Source organism: Silurus aristotelis (genome assembly GCF_946808225.1).
Source record: "Silurus aristotelis genome assembly, chromosome: 5".
Lineage (NCBI taxonomy): Eukaryota > Metazoa > Chordata > Actinopteri > Siluriformes > Siluridae > Silurus > Silurus aristotelis.
Genome location: NC_139578.1, coordinates 14,118,670 through 14,144,497, shown reverse-complemented (window position 1 = coordinate 14,144,497; position 25,828 = coordinate 14,118,670). Strand labels below are relative to the sequence as shown.

The 25,828-nt window shown below is 38.6% G+C and overlaps 1 protein-coding gene across 5 annotated transcripts in view; it reads left to right on the top strand.

Moving 5' to 3' along the window:
• The window catches only part of exoc6b (exocyst complex component 6B), a 103,901-nt gene that overhangs the window by 35,022 nt on the left and 43,051 nt on the right, over positions 1–25,828 (top strand). For all 5 annotated transcript variants that reach the window (XR_014533795.1, XR_014533796.1, XM_083542333.1 and 2 more), the window contains exons 5-12: positions 542–587; positions 2,819–3,023; positions 13,214–13,387; positions 17,595–17,663; positions 23,259–23,342; positions 24,499–24,545; positions 25,058–25,178; positions 25,298–25,369. Coding sequence is in view for 3 of the 5 variants with exons in the window: in XM_083542333.1 (XP_083398459.1) it covers positions 542–587; positions 2,819–3,023; positions 13,214–13,387; positions 17,595–17,663; positions 23,259–23,342; positions 24,499–24,545; positions 25,058–25,178; positions 25,298–25,369 (818 nt within the window). In the remaining 2 variants the exon portion in view is untranslated. The remainder of the gene's footprint in view (positions 1–541; positions 588–2,818; positions 3,024–13,213; positions 13,388–17,594; positions 17,664–23,258; positions 23,343–24,498; positions 24,546–25,057; positions 25,179–25,297; positions 25,370–25,828) is intronic.

Below are 25,828 nucleotides of genomic sequence, written 5' to 3'. Positions count from 1 at the left end.
GACAATGAAGAGGCAGACAAGCCCTCAAAATGGGAGTCACAGACTGTAAAACCCAAATGGAAACGAAGGACGATTTCTCTGTCGATTTCTATTCTGACTCCAGACATGATCAGATCATATACACAAGATGCCGTATTAGACACTCCAGGCACTCCCATTGGACCTTCCTCAAGCCTGCCATGAAAACAACCAATTATGCTGGAAATGCCCTCAAAGATCAAACAAACAAACAAAGGCAGTTTATACAATTGTGCGCCTCCAACTTTATGGTAACAGTTTGGGGAAGAAGCACATGTAGCTGGAAAAGTCAGGTGTAGTTGATGTGTAACACGTTTGTCCATATAGTGTAGTTGATGTGTAGATTTGAAAGGATAACTGAATATGCAACAGATTAACATAGTGAATACACTTGTACACATGGCTGTGGAAAAAACGGTTGCATGTACAATATTCTACATGTTATGTTTTGTTTCATGGCAAATACAGACATTCATTATAGCTAATATCATTTTCTCTCTCTCCCCCACCCCCCACCCCCCAGTGCTGGAAATGTACAGCAAGCTGCAGGAACAGATGAGGGCCAAAAGGTAAGATTCTCATACAGCAACTTTAGAAAGCATGATGGCCTCTATTTATTAATTTTTATTTTGTTATAGAAGTGTTCATTAATCCAGATGCTATAATTACCAAAGACAATAATGTTTAAAAGTGTCTGTCAATTGGGAGAGAAAAAAAAAAAATCCACTTGCAAAACGAGGTGAAATTGATCTTCCACCACCACCTGTTTTCCATCATCCTAAAATATATTAATGAAAAACTTTGTTTAAAATGTCTGAGTTATGGTAACATCAAGTTCTAAATCAATAACATCAAATAGCATCAAGTAAAAAAAAAAGAGAAAAAAAGTGTACACAATTGTTTTTTGGAAGTTGCTTTGTGTAATATTTCTTTTTATTAGAGAAAATCATAAACTAAGATTAGATAGAACAGGATGATTTTTTTTTATTTTTTATAAAAAATCCTGCCTCATTGCGTCCCACCTGTCATGTCTTTATTCCCCACTAGTGGGCGCGCCCCACACTTTGAGAACTAATGCCTTAGCGTGTATACAGTAATTAATTTTTATTTCATTTGATTTGAATGCCATCTGCCCACTCAGGTTGCTCATTCTCATGCACTTTATCACAGATTTTGTTAAATGTTCATATCATGAGCTCTGAGATGAAGATCTGACAAAGTTGTGTACAGATTTTAGTCTCCCAAGTGATTTGAAAAAGTCAACAGTCATGTTTTTAGGACCGTCTCGGATAGAACAATTTGGTATTTATGTAGGATAGCACATTCGGGTATGATTACTTGTGGATATACTTGTGTCTTGGTATGATTTTTCACTTTGATAATATCTCAGAATGTATCAATAGATAAACCGATTGTTAAATGAGTTTTTGCTATTCCTTTTTTGGGTTTTGTGGATTTAATGTGGCATGTACCATTTACACTTATGGCATTTGGCAAATGCCTTCATCCAGAACAAATTATATAATTTTTGCAACTGGGTGGTGGAAGGTTTAGGGCTTAAAGGCCCAACAGTAGCAGCTTGGCAGTGCTGGGATTTGAGCCCCTCACCTTCTAATCAGGAGCACAACATCTTAACCACCAAACTTCCACGTTCCCACTGTCAAATTACCATGGCAGCTTAGTATAATTTCACCAGGTAGAGCACGAGTGTCCAATCTTTTCCAGAAGGGCCGGTGTGACATGACTTCAAAGTCATTGAAAATAAAAAGCATTAAATTTAAACGGGTAGAATTTCCCGTTGACTTGCTTGCATGTCTAAATGATAAGCACTAGGTGGCAGCAGAGACTAACCTAAATTTAAAATGTGTTCCACCAACAAATTTAACAATTAAATTCAACTTTAGTGTCACAGATGTAGAACTGATTCTTTCACAGCATTGTTCAAAAAATTTACCAAGTCTTCTAGGTTTTTGCGCTGCAACCCCCCCAATGAAACTGATTGTTGACTCTCCGTCTCCAAAAGGAGAAATTTTCAACCAGTTATTTTATAGAAAAGAAAGCAGAAAGAGAGTTTAAGCAGCCTGGAGATAACCAGCAGAAAGCAGTCTTGTCTGACCAGTACAAATAAACCAAAGGAGACAGAGGCAGTGAAAAGAGCTGTGAAAAGAGCTCCAAAACTTTTGTTATTGAAGACCTGGCAAATAAAGCTTGAGAAATCCGTTCTAGCGTTCCCTCACAAGCGCTTTCTAATACTTGCGCAGAAGTCGTACAGCATTTATGACTGTTGTGTTTTGTGCATGAATAGATTTGGTAACAATTTGAAGTCGGCCATCGAGCGTTCTTTTCTTCGGCCTTGTCCTTTTTCTGACCCAAGGATGAGCAACTTGACTATAAATCTTGCGTCTGGTTTTATTTTATTTATCGTTTTAGTCTGTTTTGGTTTTGCCATTAGCCCTGAGAGAGAGCGGAGGTCGGCCAGGAGTGGCTCTCTGTAGTGCATGAAATATTGTGTAATATTGATGTGCATCTGCATGATTTCTCAAACACAATACGACTATGGCTTTTTATTCTAAGGTTGAAATGACATTGTTTCTCATGTGTATCAAACTTACATTTCCTAATTATTTCCTTGACAATGGAGTACATATGAACTTCAGAGTAGGTTGAATGTGGATTCATTTTGTGATCAGTTTTAGGTTTAGAGGCTAAAATGCTTTAGTGTTTATCACTATAGTGACAGGAACTTTTCAGAATGTACAAGAAATTGATTTCTATTTACTGTGTGTGTGTGTGTGTGCAGATACTACCCTGCGTTGTGCACTTTGGAGCAGTTGGAGCAGAACTGCCTGCCGAAGGCGGGACAGTATCGCTTCTGCGCCATCATGGCTGAGAACATCCCAGTCTTGCGCACACACATCAGAGACGTCTCCATGTCTGACCTCAAAGACTTTCTGGAGAGCGTACGTAAACACTCGGACAAAATTGGAGAGACTGCAATTAAACAGGTTTGTGTCTGTTCAGCATGTATGTGATTCGGTGTGAATGTGGGTGTATGCGCCAGCAGAATTAAACGATGGGAGTTTAATCGTCCCTGTACATAAAAGCGAACGTTTGTGAATTGCTTATCGTTTAAAAGAGAGTTCAATCCCGAAGCTCCATCTCCATGTATTGCCCTCATGACTAAAGCCATGTCTAGAGTTGTGTGAGGTTTCTATAACTTTTATCCTCTGCTGATACGGAGATAAAGTGATCGATATTAAACCAATGGAACCACTCCCCACATTGCCACTTAAAGGGACTTAGTATTATAGTCATGCATTTTGGGATCATACACTGTTAAGCTGTAATTATAACTGCTATGATGTGCTTGTTCATGTTTTTAATGAGAATGTATATTAACACTCAACAGCAGCTTGCCTCTTGTCTGGTCAGTGGTACACAGCTCTTAATGTTTGAATGATTTAGTTACTTATTTTTATTTAATTAACGATTAAAGGGTGTTGTATAAATGTAGAACTGACTGTTTTAATGTCGGATATTTAATGCCTTCTGGTGGGTGTGTGTTTGTGAGTGTAATTTATTTATCAGCAAAGTGTCGCTCGAGTATGGAGAATCGCAGCTGTTAATGCTTTTAAATGTAAAATCTTTTTAATATTGTAACAATCTAATTTGTTTTGTCGTCATGACTTGTGTAATGGTAGTTGTTGAACTTGTGTTAGCGTTTCTGAATGTAATGTAGGTAGAAGAGTTTTTGGATTCCTGCTAAAAGATTTAAGCTATCTATATATATATATATATAATCTCACGCACGCACGCACGCGCGCGCACACACACACACACACACACACACACACACACACATATATATCTCACACGCACGCGCACACACACACACACACACACATATATATCTCACACGCACGCGCACACACACACACACACACACACACACACACACACACACACACACACAGACACACACATACATACATATATATATATTACACACACACACGGCCTGAGGGTTTACCCCCGGTGTAATTCGCAGAATTAAAAACGGAATCCGGGCTACTGTGTACGTCAGTAGTTTTTCTATGTTTTATCTCACTTTTCCGCTCTTTATCTGTCCATCTGTTCCAGCCCCTTTGACAGAGAACTGCCAGGCTGTTGTGAATTAAAGATAGTTGACTCGTATTAACTTTTGCCAGAAGACACTTGAGCTGAAATCCGTGAGTGGAGTGTGAATGCGAATGTGTGATTGTCAACAAAGGCCCTTCTTCAAGGACAAACTGATGAGTTAAGGAGAAGACCAAGGGAACACATATGAGAGAAATTGAATGGACTTTTCAGAGGAATGCAGAAAGGGTCCTGCTTTGTTTTACTGATTATTAGTCCAAGATGAGGAACATGGAGGAGATTCAAATGCCGAGCAGGCACCAGGAGCCGTCCCCAGGCCTTGTAGAAATGGATCTCTCTCTCTCTCTCTCTCTCTCTCTCTCTCTCTCTCTCTCTCTCTCTCTCTCTCTCTCTCTCTCTCTCTCCTGTCTTTTTCCCCCTCTGTTTCTCATTTTTTCTTTCTTCCCTTTCCACCATTGTCTCTGTTTTTTTTTTTTTTTTTTGGTCCTCTTTCCACTCCTGTTTCTCTTTCCCCCTTCTTCCTTTTGTCCTAATCACTGCCAGTTCCTCTCATTATGGAATTGTTACTGCTCCCAATAAACAAACAATGCGGCACGGCAGGCGCCAAGTAGATATCACAGGAAGACACACGTACACACCAGCACTTTTGTGGGTTGTAATCAGTTGTACTCGGGGTTGTAATATCGTATACGCAGCACGTTCAGTGTTTCCCCCTCTACACTTTTAGTTCATCTGAGCTCAAACTGCGACCTTACTCTTGCCTCCACTTTTATCTTCTCCTCATCTTTGCTATCTCGCCGTTAAACTCTGCTGCTGGTGACCTGCAGGCGTTTAAGATGTCCTAGAAGGAGAGAGTTACAACAGCTGTCCATCACCGTTCTGCTTAAGCTCTTAGTCACTTTTATGACTAAGTCTCCTGTATCTCATTACGGGTGCATGTGGGCAGACACTTGCCTTTCAAACTCCGTCTGTGTCAGGCAGGCTGTGATGGAAGATGCGTCACTGGAGCCTCACGTTCGTGCCCACAGAACATTGTGGGATCGTCAGAACGGAAAGCGGATGAAAGACATTAGAAAGGATAGGAATTCGTTTTTTTTGTTTTTTTTTGCGCTACAAGCTGCATCTCTTTGCGCCGGATAGGCTGTAAGCCAGGAAAATAATGAAACACTTTTTTAATGATACATAAAACACTTCATGAAAAACATTATAATGAAACACGTTTTTGTTATAATTTTTTTCTCCACCGTTTCAATCCTCCATTAAGAAAGTCTAGCTATGACAGCGTCAGATTCGTCAGATGTACATGCTTAGAGATTATTAGGAGTTAATGCTGTAATAAAGATGAAGTGGTGAACTGAACCCTTTTTTTTTTTTTTTATCTTCCAACTGCTGTGGTGCTTCCTTAACCTGCATTGCATTTATTTCTTCACTTTCAGAGCTGAGCACCAGATCAAGGTGAAAACTAAGACTAAAGCAACTCCAGAGTCAAACAATTATTTGGGGTAGACGCATTTGGACATCTGGACTGCTCTATGTGTACATAGCACACTAGCCTGATGCCACTGCCTGTCCATTAACGCTGAAAAGTAAATGAAGGAAAGCCTTCACACGAGGCAGATTCTATTATGGTGGTTCCTGTGTCTTTTTTCTTTATTTTTCCTGATCTATTTCTAGGCTTTGGCACATAGATGCTCTATGCACTTTAATCTTCTACTGTTCTGTCCTGGTTTTATAAACTGTAGTCTTTAGATTATCATTCTTAAAAAGTGGACCCTAGTGTGGTCTACGAGTGAGTTATCGGATGGATTTCTGCTCAGCATGGTTCTTGACTTACTGTAGCATTCCTTTCATCACAAATAGCCCAGGTTTCGCTTCTGGCCTCTCTCAACAACAAGGGATTTCTATCCACAGAATTGCTGCTCAATGTGTTATTTTATTTTTGCACATTTCTGAAGTACTCATATCAGTGTGTCTTGACTAACAGAAATGTCAGGGTCCAAGACACTGATAATTTTTTTTTCTCCATTTTGACGTGAGCCATTGACTAAAGCTCTTGACCTCCTACTGCTCAATTTCAGGTCAGCAGGTGTAAAACGTTTGACCTTGGCCCATGCATACACGGGCAACCAGTCTGTCATAAACGGAAGTTTTCCCTGCTTTTCAGAAATGTAAAATACATTTAATAATAATAATAATAATAATAATAATTACATTCATTGAATGGTTACACACACACACACACACACACACACACACACACACACACACACACACACACACACACACACACACATATATATATATGTATATATATATATATATATATATATATATATATATATATATATATATATATATATATATATATATATATATATATATATATATAAAATAAATAAATAAATAATGTGTGTGTGTAATCATTCAATGGATTTATATTGATATATAAATCCATTGAGTGAATTTTTACTCATATCCTCTAGGAGGCAGCAGAGTGCAATAGACAGCGAGTCCTCTGCTCCTGCAGTGTGTATTGATGTCTCCTACAGAGGTGGAATGTTGGCAGCGGGTTTAACCACAGTTTGAACCTTAGTGATCTCGTAACAAAGTGGCTGTCCAACTCCGTCTTGCCAAGGGGCCACATTCCTCCAGCCGAAGTTTGTTTTTGGGTTTTTTTTTTTTTTGCATGTCTTTGAGTCTTGTATGGTTTGTCAACTTGGTGTGTGTGCGGTTTGGTTGTAATTCAAACCTTGCTGATGACAAAGCAATATGGCATTGTTCTTCATAAGCAAACTAAGGGAGAGGTAAATCAAGTTTAGATATTGCTTCTGCTTACATAAGGTCTTAAATTCTCCCTGAATCTCTGAATTCTCGCAGATCACTCTGTTAATCTTTGCTCCACACATTGGCATAGTCATGAAATAGTCTCTCATTTTTTTTTTTTTTTCCCTTCTTCTTTTGGTATCCACTTAACCGGACATACTTTTTTTAGTGGTGCAACAAACTGTAGCTCCTTATTATGTTGGACACAATGGGATCTCCCCCTTACTTTTTTGCTTGCGGTTTTGCTTTCTCTAGTGTTTTCTTTGCTGTAATTTGGTCTTTTACAGTTTACTGTTTTCTGTGATTAAGCATCTCGCACTCATTCTAGCCGTCTCCATCCAGGACGGTAAAACGCACTGCTGCTTCGCTATAGCAGATTTATATTTAAGTGTGGTAATGCAGCATTAATGTAGACGTAAGCCAAGGAAGATGGTCTCTCTGAAGCGTCTCCACTACTTTCCATCTCGTATCCTTTTCTCCAGAGGGGCGAGCAGACCGCTAATAACAGGAGGCTGTTTGTCTAGGGACTCTGTGATTCAGGAGCATGGAATGGTTCCCATTGGAAATTAGGCTCAGTCCATGTGCCTGTGATTGCTTTAATTCTACTAACAAATGATCTGAAAATAAATTGAAGGATTCAGTGCTTTAATAATGGCCCCATTGTATGCTGTTGGACACGAGAGAGTGTGAGAATGTGTGGAGTGTTTAGTTGTAATACGTGGATGCGTCTCTTTATTTTATTTGTCCCAGAAGTGCGTAGTTCAATGATTTGGGCTTGTTAGAGTTCAGAAATACTCTTCAAATTCATCATCAGTGTCAATCGTTCATTTATCTTTAACCGCTAGGATGGAACAAGAAACCCAGGAGCTGTGAGAGTCGTTTTAACGTCTGCTCGGTCATTCTGATTGGTCATTTAATGCTAAATAAAAAAAAAAATAATTATTTAGAATTATAATTTTTTTATTATTCATTGTAGCCAATTGGGTTTCTGTGGGGGTCTTAAAAAGTTCCTCTGTGTTGTAGTTCATTCTTTCGCTCGTCCAAATACAATTTGCTGTATTACGACTACAAATAAGATGATGATGATGCAATAGCCAATCAGCTTTCTGTTATTGAAGCGAATCTCTCTTGGATTGTACCACAGACGTAAAAAAACGGATTTTATTTTTCAACGCTGGTGAAACTTGAAACGCTTTTCAAGTGCGAGATCAGGGAAACTTAAAACTTGGCTTGAAAAAAGAAAACTAAATTAGGGATGGTGAAGGCCAGCCGCTAACAACGTATTTGTATGTGTGTTTTTGACGTTGTGATACAGGTCTTAAACTCCATTCTTAAGGGTCTTAAAAGTCTTAAATTTGACTTTGTGAAACATGCAGAAATCCTGTAAATGTGAAAGTCATGATAGGATAAATATTAGTAATAATAGGCAGAAACTTTGCTAGCTAGATAGGTGATAGCTGCAAAGTTCGCAATAATCGACTGAAGTTGTAGCTTATGCTAAACACAGATTTTTAACAGTTTTGACACTAGTATTTTGCTGCCCTGTTGACCTAGATTGCTAACTTTTTGGGGAAAAGCCTTAGGAACAAAAGCATGCAGATTCCACAAATTAATTTGGTTTTAAAGCTGTTGTTGGCAGTTACAGTGTTAAGACATCAATGGTCACAATTAATTAGGGTTTTGCTGCATTGTGGTTCACCTTCGCCTCATGCCTCTTGGCAGATTGTCTTCAGATGCATAAGGTTATGAGGGTCCCTCCAATGTGTTTGCAGTAGGGCTGCAACTAACGATTATTTTGACAATCGATTAATTTAATAAAAAAAATAATGATATAAAACTCTAATTCAGGGTGTTTCTGTATAAAAGTTACTTAAAAAAAAAATTGAGTTTAACTATCTTTAATTTAGACATTTTATGAAGCTTCTAGTGACTGCTTGTTGAGTTGATTGCGGGATTTCTCCTTAAACAAATTCACTTTTTTCTGTGAAAAAAAAACTAAATGAAAACAGCATTTAAGTATGCAAGGTGAAGCAATTTGTGTTGAATAATATTTGTATTGTTTTTAATTGTAATTGCAGTTGACAAGGTCAATATAAAATATAATGCAACGTTGTTTTGACGATTTTTGTTTAAAGAATATATATTTTGTTCATTTGTAAAGGTATAAGCATCTAGAATATATAGTTAATTTGTATAATAATTAAAATATATATGCATAAATCAAATATACAAACATTGAAAACAAGCATGTGAACGTAGTAAAGCCGCAGTAAATCCTGTTTGAAAAACAAACGAGTTACTGTGGTAGTAGACAAACGCTATAAAAGAGAATGGTACGGAGAAACGCAGCAAGGTAAAGGAAAAAAAAAAGTAATATGGAAAAAAAAATGCATTGGTGTATAAATGCAGAAGCATTCGCTGAAAACCACAACAGTGACTGAAATGTAATCGTTTACTGCTGCTGTTATTTGCTACTTTTAGATTTAATGTTTAATGTTATAATCGAATCCATCACTATGTCACGAGCGAGCTGATTGCGCAACCTGACGCTCGCGAGTCGCGACAGAGCAGATCCAGTGCGACTGTCCTGAAGTAAACAAACAGTTTACACAATGGCACGTCATTAAACTACACATTTTCACATGATGAGGATTATTCTGTTTTTGCTCACCATGCTGATGTTTCGCCCTCATCCGTGTCTCGGGACACACAGTTTCTTTCTGCAGGTTGACCTTGTACTCTCCGCCTTTTCGCAAGTGGCTGTGTTCTCTTACAGTCCTGCTAACCGGTAACTTGGGCAGCCCAACTAATCGATAACTGCTAATTTGTTGACAACGAAATTTCATTCTCGATTCATTTAGATTTTACCGATTAGTTGTTGCAGCCCTACCTTCAACCCTAGCTCAAAATCCTATATAAATCTTGACCGGGAAAACCAATATAGGATGTCCCTTCATTTGAACTTCGAGACCCAAACCTATTTCAGCATGACTAATGCCCCCTGTGCACAAAGCCAGCTCCATGTAGATATGGTTTTTCATGGGTTGAAGTGGAAGTACTTTTTTGGCATGAATTGGAAACCACAGGTGTCCTTACCTGACATTTCTAAAGCTCTTGTGCCTGATTGCCAGAAGAATAGAAGTTATCTCAACAAATAGGTTGGTATGTTTAAAAACCACATACCAATATTACGGTGTACAGAAACATTTTGTCCATACAGTTCCCTTCACTTTACATGGACAACAGATTTCCTCTAAGCATAGTTTACCTTTAAACCTGATAATATTCTGCATCTTTGAATGTCCCTCTGTTCCTCACCGTTTTTTATTAATTTTTTTCTCTTATTTTCTGTTTTGGTGGCTGCATTAGAGAGTATTCTCTGGCAGTGTTGGTGATCTGTGATCTGTGAGCTCTGCCTAGTACCCACACAATAATGAGAACCACGCGTTGTGTGTGTGTGTGTGTGTGTGTGTGTGTGTGTGTGTGTGTGTGTGTGTGTGTGTGTGTGTGAAGCACTGGTGAAGGAGATTGATTACCATTCTCTAGTTACCAAACACACAGGCATGCAGACCGCACATATGAGGACATTATATAATGATGTCATGCTCTCTTGTCGTAGTCACGGCTCTACTGTAGCGGAACTAGCATACCACTCAGACCGCTGTATATATGAGGTAACTGCAAGTCAGGGTTTGTATATGACCCAGTCGTGACTGTGCTCTGAACGGAGTGCCGTTTAATCCCGACTGTAACTACACTGACCTTTTCTTCTTTTTGCGCTTATCAAATTTCAGCCGTTTCACTGTTGTTCACATTTTTAAAAACGAGCCTTTTTATTAGTTTTTCTCTCCGTGTCCCTCAAATGCCTTTTTTTTTTTTTTTTTATTCAAAGATATTCTGCATAATGCAAAAGTTTTTTTGTTTTTTTTGTTTTGTGAAAATGTGTAAAATGATGGTCTGCAACTATCCAAGGGGAAAAAGAAATCTAATTACAATATGTGAAATCTGCTTTAAAAGAAAAGAGGATGACTGTATTTAATCAAAGGTTGTGTTTGTTATCAGAGAATTTTTGTATCGGGTTCAGAGAGACAAATGGTGGAAACCTTTTGATCATTTTCTTTATAACTACACCTTTAACATGTTGCACGTAACATGTAATAACCACTTAAATTCTCTGTTAAATACGCACTGTAATTCTTTGGGAAATACAAAATTTTGTTTTTAAACAGCCAAGAGTATGTGGCCGTTTACCATCAAAATCATATGGGCTTGTTAAATACAGTAATCTCCCATTTATCGTGGTGGTTATGTTCCAAAACCGCCCGCAAAAAAACGGACACCACCCCAAAAATGCTATTTTATGTATACAGTACTGTACTGTTAAAAAAAAATTATTAGTAAATTTCATTATTTCAACATAAAACAATTCCCTATAAGTTTTTGGTCTATCGTGTTCTCCGCGAGAGACCGGGAAAATCAGCTAAACCGGTGGTGCGAGATTCAAACCGCGGTAAAGCGGGGGATTACTGTATCCCATTCCAGAGTTATACCCTTTATGTCCTTTGAATTGATCCATTCAGGCACAAGAACATTAGTGGGATTAAGCACTGGTGTTGGGTACAGTTGGTGTTTAATTCGTCCTAAAGGTGTTCATTGGGGTTGTGGTCAGGGCTCTGTATAAAACACTCCTTGAGAGACCATGTGTTCATGGAGCTTGTTGTGCACACAGGGCGGAGTGTCATGCTGGAACGTTTGTGCTCTTTAGTTCCAGTGAAGGTAAATTGTAATGCCACAGTGCACAAAGACATTCAGTAGAATTGGGGGATGCTTAGTTTGTTGGTACAGTTTGGAGAAAAAAACGTGTGTACATGGTCAGTTGTCCACATAATGTGGATCAATATATGTTGTTAACAGTGGTGGACGATACAATAGGTAAAATATTACAAAAGTAAAAGTGCTCTATTTAGACTTTCACTTGAGTACAAAAAGGACTAAATTATTTGCCTTCAAATGTGTTGAGGTATCCAAAGTACTATAATTTATTATTGCTATAATGTTCCTATTATTCCGATTTGCTTAATAAACTCAGTTTATGTGAAAAGACTCTAATGTTCCTTTTAGGACACCAAACTATTCATAGAATAATATGAATGAGTCAAACACTTATATCTAATAAAACGATCATGAGCCCAAACCTTCTTTTTAACTACGGGGGGGGAAAAAAAACCCTGCAAATAAGACCACGGGTGTTGAGGCGAGTTAGAGTCAGGAGTTCCTTTCATCATTTATTTCTCTCAAAATGTTCGGATTGCTGTTGAACTGACGCTGAACCGTGTGTTGGTGATGAGTAGATACCACCAAGCGCCAATCAAAACAAGTTCACAACAGAGCGTGCGCTCTACCCTGATTGGTGGCTTGCTGTGTGCTCGACCAGTTATTTTTATCCACTCGTAAACAAAAAGGAACGCACGATTTCACAAAATGTTGTTGAGTAAAAGTAGGATATTTGACTTTGAGATGTAGTAAAGTTAAAGTAAAAGTCTCCCCAAATGGAAATACTTCTTCAGTAAAGTACAGATATGTGAAAAAGCTACTTAAATACGGTAACAAATTACATTTACTTTATTACTGTCCACCACTGATTAATATACATGTTTTGCTTGAGGGATTCTCTGTCACACACCCCCTGAGCCCCATCCAAAATTTTCTTTTTTCTTTTTTTTGACAATGTTTGGAAAGCTCTCTATTTAAATCTCCCTTCTCCTCCACTTCATTATCAGTTTGGATTTATAAACTGCTGATGTCTAAATTAACAGTGGTCATGACACTCGCTGTTCTTTACAGGTTTTTTTAAACATTTAAGCGGTTTTAAGCACAATGTCTACTGGTTTGGAACCATCCTGGGAAAAGCTGACAATTGACAAAACCATGTGGCTGACTTTGTCTGTGCTGTTTTGAGTTCATTCAGAGCTCAGTAATTACTGCTCTCCGTAGAACAGATTTTTCCCCCATACAGCTGCCAATGAATGAACAAATGGTTTGAGAATTTGCATATTCTAACTAGGATGGTAATGGAACTTTTGGCTTCTTGTTTGAATGAATTTTCTGTACTGTCTCTAATAAAAACAAAGTTTGAAATATTGAGATATTTACAGCTAGAAGTGTGTGTGTGTGTGTGTGTGTGTGTGTGTGTGTGTGTGTGTGTGTGTGTGTGTGTGTTGGGGTTATTTTCCAGGCACAGGTGAGAAGCTCTCGCGACAGTGCGATCACACGGCAGCAGCGGGCTGGCAGTGGGTGGAGGTTGCGTAAGGAGGCTGGCTCAGGTACAGAGGTGGACCGGTCAGGTGGCAGCCCTCAATCAGAAGAGGATTCTGGGATACTAGATGTGGAGGATGAGGATGATGATGAGGTGAGAGACCATGATGTAAGGGGCAAGTCTTGGGAGTCTCAATGACTCACTGTGTGTGCACCAATAGTGAACATTTACATAAATGTTTATGCATCTAAGGATTTATTTTTTTTATTTTTTTATTTTTTTTATAAAGATTCCTGACCTAATAATCCTTAAGAAAATGCAAATCAGTCCAATAAAAATATGTACATAAAATGCTAAATATGCTAAAGAAACATAAGTGAAAAATAAGTGCATGCTAGAAATGTAATATTACAGTGCCCGTTAAAAGTTGGAAACAGTCTTTTATAGTTTTTGAAACACGCATGTTCCTATTATTTATATGCAATTAAGTATGTAAAAGTCAAAAAAAGGTTCTCTGGACATTTCAGGCTTTAACAGAAGAGCTTGTGCAGGACAGAGAAAAGGAGAGATGCTGTTAGCAGACTTCCTCACACTAAACATGGAGGAAGATGCTTAACGGTTTGGGGTTGTTTTGGAGCAGGGAATTTTGGAGAGTTATTCTGGGTGAAAGGAATACTGAATCAAAATGACTTCCATTCCATACTTCAACACCATGTAATTCTGTCCAGACTGCGGCTAATTGGAGCCAAATTCACCACAGCTAGAGGTGTAAAGACTTCCTGACAATCCTATGTGTGTAAAAGAATTGATACCTTACTGCAAAACTTACTCCATTACAAGTTATAAGTCACCAATTCCAGTATGATTTAAATGAAATGTAGAGTATGTGATGTGAACAGTACTTGAGTATTTGACTCGTATTGAACGTAAGCTCAAAAATGCAGTAGTCGACAACATTGACAGTGTACAGTCGTAAAAAGTTTATTTCCTAAAATACAAATCAAATTGTACACTTCAACACTGCATTACCCAACATCAACACATCAACATATCAGGATGAAACAAAGGTTAAACAAGTTGTAAAAAAAAAAAAAGACAAAGTAATAAAGCAATCTTTTAAACAGATATCTTTAACAAATAAAATTACAGTATCATGTGAGAGAGTAGAAGAACCATTAATATTCTATGGACAAATGAAATTAATGTAAATATTTTGGATGAATGGAAAACCAGAAATTCAGTGCTGACTATGATTTAATACACCTTCCAGTCTCAGAGAGGGGCAATATTTTTCTTCCACTTCAAAAAAGGCTGCTTCTTAAAGTTTTTGGAACTGATTCTAGCTCTTTCTGGACTGAAAATGGAGCCAGCAGTGCTAAAACCCTCTTGCAAAGGCAGCAGATGTGGGTAGTGGAGAGTTAAGTCTTAATGACATCTTCAACAGAGGTGCAGAATGTAATCGCTAACAGTCATTGTTAGTTAAAATCTAGTGAAGTAGAAATACTGTATCATAATTGTAGTTGTATAGAGAGTAAAAGTTGCATTTATTTTTGATGCTCAGCAAAAATAAAAAGTAGCCAAAAACTAAGTACAGTAACAAAGTACATTCACTCAAATACTTTACACCACTGAACACAAGACAATGACCTGAAGCATATGTTAAAGCTCTGAGTTATTTAGAGAGCACACAGTGGGCTGTATTGTTTATTGATCATGGAATGGCCTGTCCCAGTCACTGGACCTAAATCTTATTGGGCTCGCAAGGCCTGAAAGTATTCTCTAACTAGCAAATATCATCTTTGGCAAGTTTTCCAAGATGCATGACAAAGTCTTTCAGCTGAATGTTTGGAGAAACTAACTGTCCACGTGTCATGAGTGTGTAAAACTGTTATTCAAATGAGGGGAAGATTGTTTTGATTTATTGAAAATAAAGTTCAACATTAGTACATTTTATAGGTTTGTTTGGCCAAAATCAATCTTCATACTGTTACAGATTTTGTTGCATTTTATCAAATGGAACATGAATGTGTCTCTCGAAAGCCATAGAGTAGGTGTTTCCAAAATTTTTATAGTCACTGTACACGTAAAATTCTAGTATGTGGAAATTTAAGTGTGGAAACTTTTGGTTTCAAAATAACTAAATACATGAAACAGTGCTACATCAATTAAGTGGCGTTATCCACAATTTTAATGAAACACCATTAAAACAAGTTGCTCAAGGTAAGTTTCTTGTATCAGGTATGCTTTAGCAGCTGTGAACCGTCTTCTCCTCGCTGTTTCCTTTTTTTTGTTGGAGTTACGGAAACTTCTTGTTGCAGAGAAATGCAAAATTGTAAATCTTTGGCGACAATAATGACAATGTCGTAATGTCACTCGACGTCGATGGCTCCACCCCTTCGGACAAAGCGACAATACCACGCATGTGACGTATCGAAGCGCTCGTTCTGCTGAGGATGATCTCGTTTCATAGTTTGCACTGAGAACAGAGTTTTAAACGCCGAGTTTTGCGTCGTCAAGCACCCCTCACATTTAGAAGAAAGTGTCCCGTTCTAGTTAATCTGTTCTGATTAGCTTCAGATTATGTGGCTCTTCTATTTTACAAGTCCCTGTGAATCAGCTGTTGCTATAGAAACATGAACCCTTTAGAACAAGCATATAAATATAAAGCTATGATTTGAATATCCTCTATCAATTCTCTTTTAGAATTGAACATTAAACAATAATTTTCTGAAGATATACTTCCTGTAGGTTGTGTCCCTTGATTTAACTGTTCTCCTTTAATCTCTTGTGATTATAGTCTGTGTCCCGTCTTTAAGAAAGACCTGTGGCGCATGCGGGATGTGCTTCTCTGCTGCGGATTCTAATTAAAACCAGGATAAAGCGCTAGGTTTCTGGAGTAGCAAGCGGAATCGAACGCTGACGCAAACACACGGGTGGAGAAGCGCTGTTGTTTATCACATCGTCGACACACACAGCCTGTCAACCCCAGACCAGAGCGATGTTGTTTGTGCCCAGTGTACCGCATGTTTTTGTGCTGTGTTTTTATGTTTAGTCTTGGATGGTTTTGCAATACAGGGTAGAAACATAAGTACGCTACCACGATGTGTCATGGATTGTAGCTCGCTTATACCACAAAGGCCCATGGGATGTCCAGAACTGTTGCTGACCGCTTTCAGTGTGTGTATGTTGACTTCATTGCCCTCCTGTTAACCTTTTTTTTAGCTTTTCCCTTCTTTCTCTGCACCACTATGCGTGCACATCACTCTTTCCTGTTGCTGGACAAGAAGCAAGTGTGTGTGCCAGGCTTTAATCTACCCGCCCGTCAGCAGCGTTGGGCTTTCCCAACAATGTGCCCAAGGTTTCCAACGAGTCCTTAAACTGCATGTTACCTCCTCACCCCTGTTCTCAACGAGCGTCCTGGGGAAAATCGTTGGTACACACTGTCCGAACCCTCTCCCGCCACTGAGCCGGCACTGGTGCCGGTGTTTAATTGTTTTCTTCTTGTTTGCTCGGGGTTATTGTTTAGTGCTGCTCTTCCTCTCTGGAGCTGTGACCCAGCTGACTCTCCAAGTTCCTCCTCGCCTTTTTGTGGGCACCAGATGAAAGCTAGCATTGTTTAGCTGCTATTGGTTTAGTAAACTCTGATGCTGGAGGCATTTCTGCATGCACTGGGGACAGCAAGAGTGGAATTTGAATATTGGTTTGATGTATTCAGTTGTTGGTCACGAAGAAATGAAATTCTTTCAATGTATAAAACAGGGTTTGTAATTCAGTTGCTTAGTATAATTAGCGAAGCACAATTGATCCGATTCCTTGTGGAATGTATAGAACAGTTGTATTCAAATACCAGTTAAGTAAAATGTCCAAAGTAACAGCATTCTTGAATTTTGAATACTTTTGAATATTTTGTTAATCAGAAATCTCAAGCAAAAAATAAAAAAAAATATTTTGGTCCAATTACTTTCTATTTTTTTGTTGTTAAAAACTGACCTAATGTCTTTAGCCCTGTTACTACTCTCCGGTTTGATGAGGTGCTTTTGGCTAAATACTGAATTAAGATAAATACAGGTGACTGGATAAGAAGTTAATGATCCCTGGTGTAGATTTATTTTTGTAATTATTATAATAATTGATTAACTATTGTTAATGTATAGAACATATTTTGTGTGTTCTAATTGTAAGGATTGATTTATGAATATGAAACTATTGTAGTGATGTACACTAGTTTAAAAGATTACTTTAGGCAATCAGAGGAAAGATTAGTTATACACTAGATAACAGATTAGACATTTTCTTCGCTTATTTTTTTCAATGGTTTTTAATTTGTTTATCACCAATGAACTGCTCTGTCTTTCTGTAGGTTCATGGTGCTCAGGACTTGGTGGACTTCTCTCCTGTTTATCGCTGCTTGCACATCTATACAGTTCTAGTAAGTGATCTTTTATTTTTATCTCCTTCTTTTTTTTTTTAGTTCTAGTTTCATTTATTGAGCTTTTCCCAGCAAACATTTTGTCCTTGGACAACACTGGTCAAAGCCTCCTGTGTCTTGGGCATAATTTTTACTCTCAACCTACTACTGATTATTTGGCTTTTTTGAAAAACATGTGTTTGTGTTTGTCTAATTATCCTTAATGAATATATTATATGTAGTGCTGAGGTGTACTGGGCTTTAGTTCCCAGTGTGCCTCAAGGTGTTGGGAAATCTGTGTTGTCTTGTTATTTAACCAAAATCCCATGTCGCATAAAATTAGCAGTTGTTTAATCACTTTTTTTGTTTCGTTTTTTTTTTTCATGCTTGTATAAAGAAGAAATGGACCATCGTTTGTGTGTGTGTGTGTGTGTGTGTGTGTACACATCTTGCCATATTCTATTGGGCTTGTTCAACTGTGTGGCTCGTATAATATCATACATTGCTTGCACTCGAAGTGTGTACAATGAACTTGCCATTGAAAACTGGTGCAAAAAGGAAGAAAAGGGAAATGTTGCTTAGGAAGGTTAAATGGGAACAGAGGATAATGAGTAAAAGGAAGGCGTTTGAGGTCAGGGCTCTGGTAATGGGCAAAAAATTGGACTATATTGACTATAAAGTTTCTTAAATACCATTTTATTTGTCCCAGTTTGCTGTTATAATAACCTCCACTTTTCTTGGGAAGATGTTTCACCAGATTGTGGAGTTTTGTGCTCATTCAGCAACGAGGGCATTTATAAAGTCAGGTACTGATGCAGGGTGAGGAGGGCTGAAGTGCAGTCCGTGTTCAATAGGGCTGAGTTGAGAGCTTTCTAGCAGCTCACTCAAGATCTTTTACTCCAACCCATGTAAAACATCATGGAGCTGACTAGAACAGGCTTGGGACAAGTAAAGACAAATTCGGTGCCTTCAACCTTTTTTTTGGGGGGGGGGGGGAAACCCACATAAGGTTGAAAGACAGGTGTCCATATTGTTTATCTGTGTACATGTGTTTCCTGAGAGCAGAGATAAAATGAAGTTAAGAAATCTAGGCATGGTGAGAAAATGAGAGACCAACGAGAAGAATACTGAATAATTTCAAGCAGTAAATCTTACTTGTTTTAGTAAAAAAAATTACTTTTTACAGCAAAAGGATGTATATATGTTTTTAAGATTATACTTTCCACTCAAATTATTGGCTGATAATAGAATTTAATTAAAATGATTGAATTGGATGTGGTCCCATACTTTTGGACCTCAAATGTATATTTTATTCATGTTGTCAGGCTCTAAACTGATTAAAAAATATCCCTTAAATTTTCCAAAAGAATATGAACAGATGGAATATATTTTAAACCACAGTATTTTGCATTGTAGTGTTTTCTTGTTATACACACACACACACGCACACACATACACATACACACACACACACACACACACACACACACACACACACACACACAAACACACAATGTCCAGAGACACATAGTACAGTAACAGTATGTGTTCTGGAAGAAAATTGTAGGAAGTTGCAGTTGACGTTTGTACCCTATTATGTAAGCACATCTTTACTGTAATGGAACGAAAATGTATATACTGCTCTCAAGTGTGCCATGGGAACCTAAGAGAGGATGGAAGGCAGAGAGTGAGAAAATGTTCACAGGGCAGGTTTGCAGGAGCTGGGGGGAAAAGAAATGCAAATTTTAAGATAGTTGATGACTCTGGGGAAGAAAAAGCAGCAGAGAGCTTTTCCTCCTTGGTCTGTTTTGACTCCTGGATTGGCAGCACTCAAAATAACTTGAGACAGAGCAAGTCCAAAAGGGTTGTGACTCTGTTTCGGCATTCTTGTGTGCTTGCATGCATGTTTGTATACGTGAGCAGGATTGGAGTGTGTTGAGGCCACAGTTTAGACCTGCTGAGGATGGACAAAAAGAATCCGAATTATCAAAGGGAAGCCAAGAGTTTTACAGTCATTACAATTATCTTATTCATACAACTTATATTATACACTTAAGGGTCAAGGGTGGCACCTCTAAAGCGGAGCTGCAACGTTATTGAGCTAGCACTTATTTTTTTTATTTATTTTTTTCTCACAAATAATTGTGGATCAAAATGAAAAAAGGGATACTCTGATCAGATGGATGAAGAGCAAGAGCGCGGTGATGTAGAATTGAGACAAGCTGCTGAAAGTAAAAGACAGGGACGTTGTAGGAATCCAGGTGAAAGAGTAGCAGCTTGAGGTGTTTTAAAACATGACCTTTGTACTATCAGGTCTTTCACCTCTCATTGTTGCGTTTTTTTTGTTACTTCAGCTGATTTATCCTTGTGGTATTTCTCTGTTCTTTTCTGTTTCTCTCACTTTTTCGGACTGACTGACTTAAGAGAGCCAGCCGGAGTTTCTTTTAAACTCGGCCAAAAACAATAAACTCGCTTGTCCTTTTGGCCTTTCTTTGAAACACTAAATCTGACCCAGCCAAGAGCCATCAGGGATGCCGCTTGCAGCCAAGATTGCAGATCAGGGTCATGCATTGGTTTTGATGAATGGCAGACTTCAGACTACCACAGACCTCCAGTGTTGGAGACTAGGCTGTCTCTCAGTTTGTCTGTCTGATCCCGGTATGGATGAGGTGGAGCAAAGCCAGCACACATGCAATGGAACCATCAATCCTCTAGAATTCATACGAGCCCTACTACTCACTGATTTAGGAGCAAGCTGGCCAGCTGGCCACCTGGCACAGGTAAAGCCATTATATTAAAGCAATGCATTTAAAGAAACTTGAAATCTGTAGCCTAGGAGCAATAACTACAACTACACATTCTGATATGCAGTAGGCACACACTCTCTACAGGCTGAGTGCTTTAATAACATTAACATTAATCAAATTTGACCGAACTAGCTAAATAATACAGCAATGCACATTTAATATGCAGTATGCACACCCGATCACACACCCATATTGGCTTGTTGATCATCTAATTTCAGATTTAGTCTCCCTTTGCTCTTATAAGCACCTACACTCTTTTAAAAATGCTTTTTTGACCCTTTTCAACAATGTGACATTGTTTAGACGCAATTTCTTCTTCTTTCGGCTTCTCCCATTAGGGGTCACCGTAGCGGTTCTTCCATCTCCATACCCCCCTGTCCTCTACATCTGCCTCTTTCAAACAACTACCTGCATGTCTTCCCTAACCACATCCATAAACCTCCTCCTTGTCCTTCCCTGTTTTCCTCCTTCCTGGTGGCTCCATCCTCAGCATTCTCTTACCGATACACCCCATGTCCCTACTCTGTACATGTCCAAATCATCTCAATCTCCAAAACGTCCTACATGCGCGCTGTCCTTCTAATAAACTCATTTCTAATCTTGTCTATTCTCGTCACTCCCAACGTACACCTCAACAACTTCAACTCTGTTTTGAAGCAATTTATTATTCTTCAGTTTTTGTTGTAGGCATCGTTAAAATTTGAAGTAGTGCACATTGCTTTGTCATCCCATATTACAACTTGATGCATGCAAGTAATTGCAAAATATATTAACATTTCAAGTTTAATCCAGAATTTTTTTTTTTTTATTATACATTAATGGGACACCTGACTTTTCAACCCATATGTGCTTCTTTCCCAAACTGTTACCACAAACCTGAAGGCACACAATTGCATGGTTGTAGTATTATTCCATTTTAGCTGCCGCTTTAACAGCTCCTTGAACACGCGGTTTACATGAGCTGGAGTGGAAGATCTTGAGTAAAATGCTATAGAGCTCTAACCTCCTCCCTATTGAACTCCTTTAAAATGAATTGGAAAGCTGACATCACCCTGATCAGTACCTGATTTTCCCAATGTCTTTGTGGCTGAATGAGCAAAAATCTCCACAACCACTCTCTAAAATGTAGTGGAACATTGTTAGAGATTGTTATAACAGTAAATGTGGACTTAATGTCAGATATTTCTCTGCATTTAATGACAACGGTTACTATCTGTTTAGTTCTGAAAATCTCTGGATCTGAAGTTGGCATGTGCTTAATCTGGAAGTTTGCTATACTCCTGTGGGAAAAAAAAAAAAAACCACCAGGTGAAAAGTAGGGTTGGTCCAGATGTAGAATGCCACCATCTAATCAAAGTAATCTAATCAACAATGAGGAGTTACTAAAACTGTTCTAATTGCATCGTACACCGCTTATTGTCACGTGTGCATTCTTTGTTTCACACGCTTTATTATTCGACTGCTTGAATTGACAATGTTCACAAAAAAAGCCTGTGAATCTGTTTCTTCTTAGTAATGAGTGCATCCTAAATATGTCCATTCGCTAAGTGTTGTCTCCACAACACACCAAGCTTTTCAAGGTCATGCTCGGTTTGACCAGGTCAGGCTCTTTTCACCCAGCAATAACCTGCCACTTGCGGCAGAGCCTGCGTGTGTGCGTGAGTATGTGCATGTTTATATCAGGGAGGAAACAGACTTCCCTCTTGCCAGGAAATGAAGGAGTAGAGTTGGCAGAGAAGGTCAAAGTGAAAAAAAAAAAATTTTTTTACGTCCCTTATGTACAGGGTCGTGCACAGTGACATGCTGTATCTTTCAACCACTAGCATCTCCGCCTGGGACCTGCTGGTGTATTGTGTCTCACTTCTTTATACCTTCTCTAGCTTTTGACTTTTTTTTTTACCCCTCCCGAAAGAGAAAATGTTCTGGTCGTTTCTGAGAATGTCTGCACCATGTATGCTTGTGGCTGTCTATCATTTAGACTTTTTGTCAGTCATCAGTCATCCAATGCTCAGAGTTTCCGAATTACTCAACCGTCAAACCCTGAAGTCTAATGAGGAGAGGAACTGCTCTTTTGCTTTATCCCTCTTTTATTTCTCTCACCTCTTGTTATTGAGGAAATCTGCAGGTGCTTAGGTGGATGTGTGTGGCCTGCCATTGTGCATATAACCCTGGCTATGTGTTATCTATGGGTCACAGGGGGAGAACAGTCCTAAGAGATAGACTTACCACGACCAACTGATAACTCTATCACACAAGGAACTGTTTTCTTTTCCTTTTCTCTTTCATCCCTCCTACTGTTGGTATCTGCTGTTTTTCAACGTTGGGACCTCTGTGCTCCAAACTGGACACTTGCTCAGATAGTGCACCACGCTGGAATGGAGAGCAATGGGGACTGTCGATTCTGAACAGTTTGAACTCGTCAAACCTTGCCTGAATGAGGCTTTGTGTTTTAGGTCTGCCAGGCCCCTGTAGTAATCGCAGTCTAAATAGTGCTTTGGTATTTAGAAAAGTACAACTGATTTGCCTGTATTTTAAGTTTGATTGTGATGCTTGAATGGAAATCATTGTGCCTTATCACTGGACGATTTTGCCAAAAAGAAAAAAACTACATCACTCGATCCATTCAGCTGCTTTTTCCTTCATGGGTCCCTTTTTTTATTTTTATTTTTATTTAATACTGTCTGTTGTTTTTTTAATTGATTGACACCTGTCAAATAAAATGACAGCACACACAAAAAAAAATCACATATCTGGTTTGTTTATTCATTGCTGATTGTTTTAATACATTTTTTGTTTGTTTTTATCCCAGGGTGCTCGGGATACATTTGAGAACTACTACAGGAAGCAGAGGAGGAAACAAGCTCGACTAGTGTTGCAGCCACATTCGAACATGGTACTGTATGATTCTAACACTTCCACTTTCCCGGAGTGTTCAGTTATAGCTGACCTGGGCTCTGTCCCAGCTTTTGACATGCTCAGATATGTGAGAAAAAACGATGAAACTGGTATACTGGTGTATATAAAGTTTCTTTTATTTCCAGTATCCGTGAAACATATGCAAGCAAACCTGGAAATAATTTCTGTATTTATTCATGTAAAATTAATAGGACATAAAAAAAAGGATACATTTATTTCAGAATCAAATAAATACTTTTGTTACAAACAGCACATGGTCTGATCAGACTCTCAGGTCCACCAATATTGGTTTCCTTTTAGTACTATGACCACAAACTAAATTTTTATTTCTCTCTCATTGTGAGTCAACATTAAACCGAACCCTTTTCTCCCAAGATTCTTCTTCCTTCTACACTTCTGACTTCACTGTTTAGGGATTTAAAGTATTAGAAAGATGCTATAATAAGAAAACATTGTAATCATTATTGGTCACCAATAAAAGTTGATGAAGAAAAAGGCACATATGAACCTGTGGCACATAGTCAATCATTTCTATTCAAAATGAACAAGAAGAACAAGGTTTGGGAAACGCGATGGTTTGGGAAACGTAGCAGATTAACTGGAAAACACTATGCGCAAAACAGTAGGAATTTTAAACTTATATCAATCAGTCCAGGCTTTTCTGCTCCCAGTACCGGTCATACACGCTTATAAACAAGTTTTATTTAACACGCAGTTTGTACTTCTTGGTGCACTTTTGCACCAGGTTTTGGTAAAATGCTGCAACGGAGGGCTTGTGTTTCTCAGATTTTAAATTGAACCCCGTTTCAAAGCTAACAGCATTAGCTAGCCAAAAACCTATGTAAAAAAAAACTGTCACGGTTTTCATAAGGACAGTCGCGTTTATTTCGAGAAACGGAATAAGAGTCCATTTGGATTTTCGTTTTTATTTTTCGGATTTATCACAAACGTGAAGTGAAGGTTTGCTTACAAAAGGTTTTGAGTGGAAATAATACAATATAAGCCTATGTATAACGCATAGATCTGTATAACTATCTTTTTTTTTGTGTTGACATTGACTGTTTTGATGAAGACTCAATTGAAATGTTTTATTGCTGTTCTATTTATTTCTCTCAATCCAACATCGACCACAGCACGAAACCCTGGAGGGATATAGGCGATACTTCAATCAAATTGTAGGGTAAGCTCTATATGTACATTTCTCTGAATCTTAATTAACATCATCAAATGTAATGAAAGTCACTTGTGGAGTGATTAGAATGTCTCAGGGATTAAAGAGAGTAATTGAAAATGGCAAGCGTATCGTGGTATTCCGTTCAAGCTCCGGTTATTCCCCGGGCTGTCCAAACCATCCCCTCACTCAAAGGCAAATCTCCTTCCCAAAATTCCGTCTGGGATCTGTTAGAAATCCTGCCAGGCTGTACGATTTATGGGCTTAGGGATATGGAGTGGCAGATGAGTGTTATTCCAAGCGTCTGGACGGGAATATCGGGAAAGTGGTTGTCTGGGGAAGAGGCTTCTGCAAACATCCTGATGGCACACATCGTTCCCTGGGCAGTGTTGCAATAGGGTGTCACAGTAAATGGAGATGTGATTCTGGACTGGCCAGTTTGCCTACATCCCTCTGTTTTCTGAGCATGGTGTTGTAGCGATATCCTTATAATGGGAATGAATGAGAGTGTCCTTTTGTAGTTTTTTCGTAGTGGAGGACCACATCCTTCATACTACCCAAGGCCTAGTGAACAGAGCTTATGTGGACGAGCTGTGGGAACTAGCTCTGTCAAAGACCATCGCAGCGCTCCGTACTCACTCGGTATGTTTCTGTAGCTCATTAAACCTTCTTGAGTCCGTCTACTATTTTGTTTAACTGCCAAGGTATTGGACGATACAGTGCCTGATCTAAACATGTGCACCTACTGTCATCTTTAATAGTCATATTGCACCGACCCTGACCTGATCCTGGATCTGAAAAGCCTGATAGTCCTGTTTGCAGACACACTACAGGTGAGTTGGCTTTTTTTTTTTTTTGCTGTTCCGCGTGCATGCGCGAATTGGGTGATTGGTGTAACTCGGCATAGTGATGCTAAGGGTTCAAAGAAGAGATTATTTGACCTACCATTTTAACGTCCTTGACATATAGGGTAAGCAATGGCAAAAGTGAATAAGTCTCCAATACTGAGGCAAAATTAGACCACACTATTCAAAACGGTTACTTGATCAGTTTCTTTTAAAGCCTGGAATGCGAGACTACAGACTAGCAAATTATGCAGAGTCAGCTATCAAAGCAGCTTCTGCATGTACATAATGACATCCATCCATCGCATTAAATGACTTTATGTAGTACAGCTCTATACTTTATCTAATCTGTGTTTGATGTATTTCCCTTGATATTGACTTATAAATACAAAAGCCTGCTGGTTGTTCCCATGACCAAGCTTAAAATATAAAGATTTTCTTTTAGGT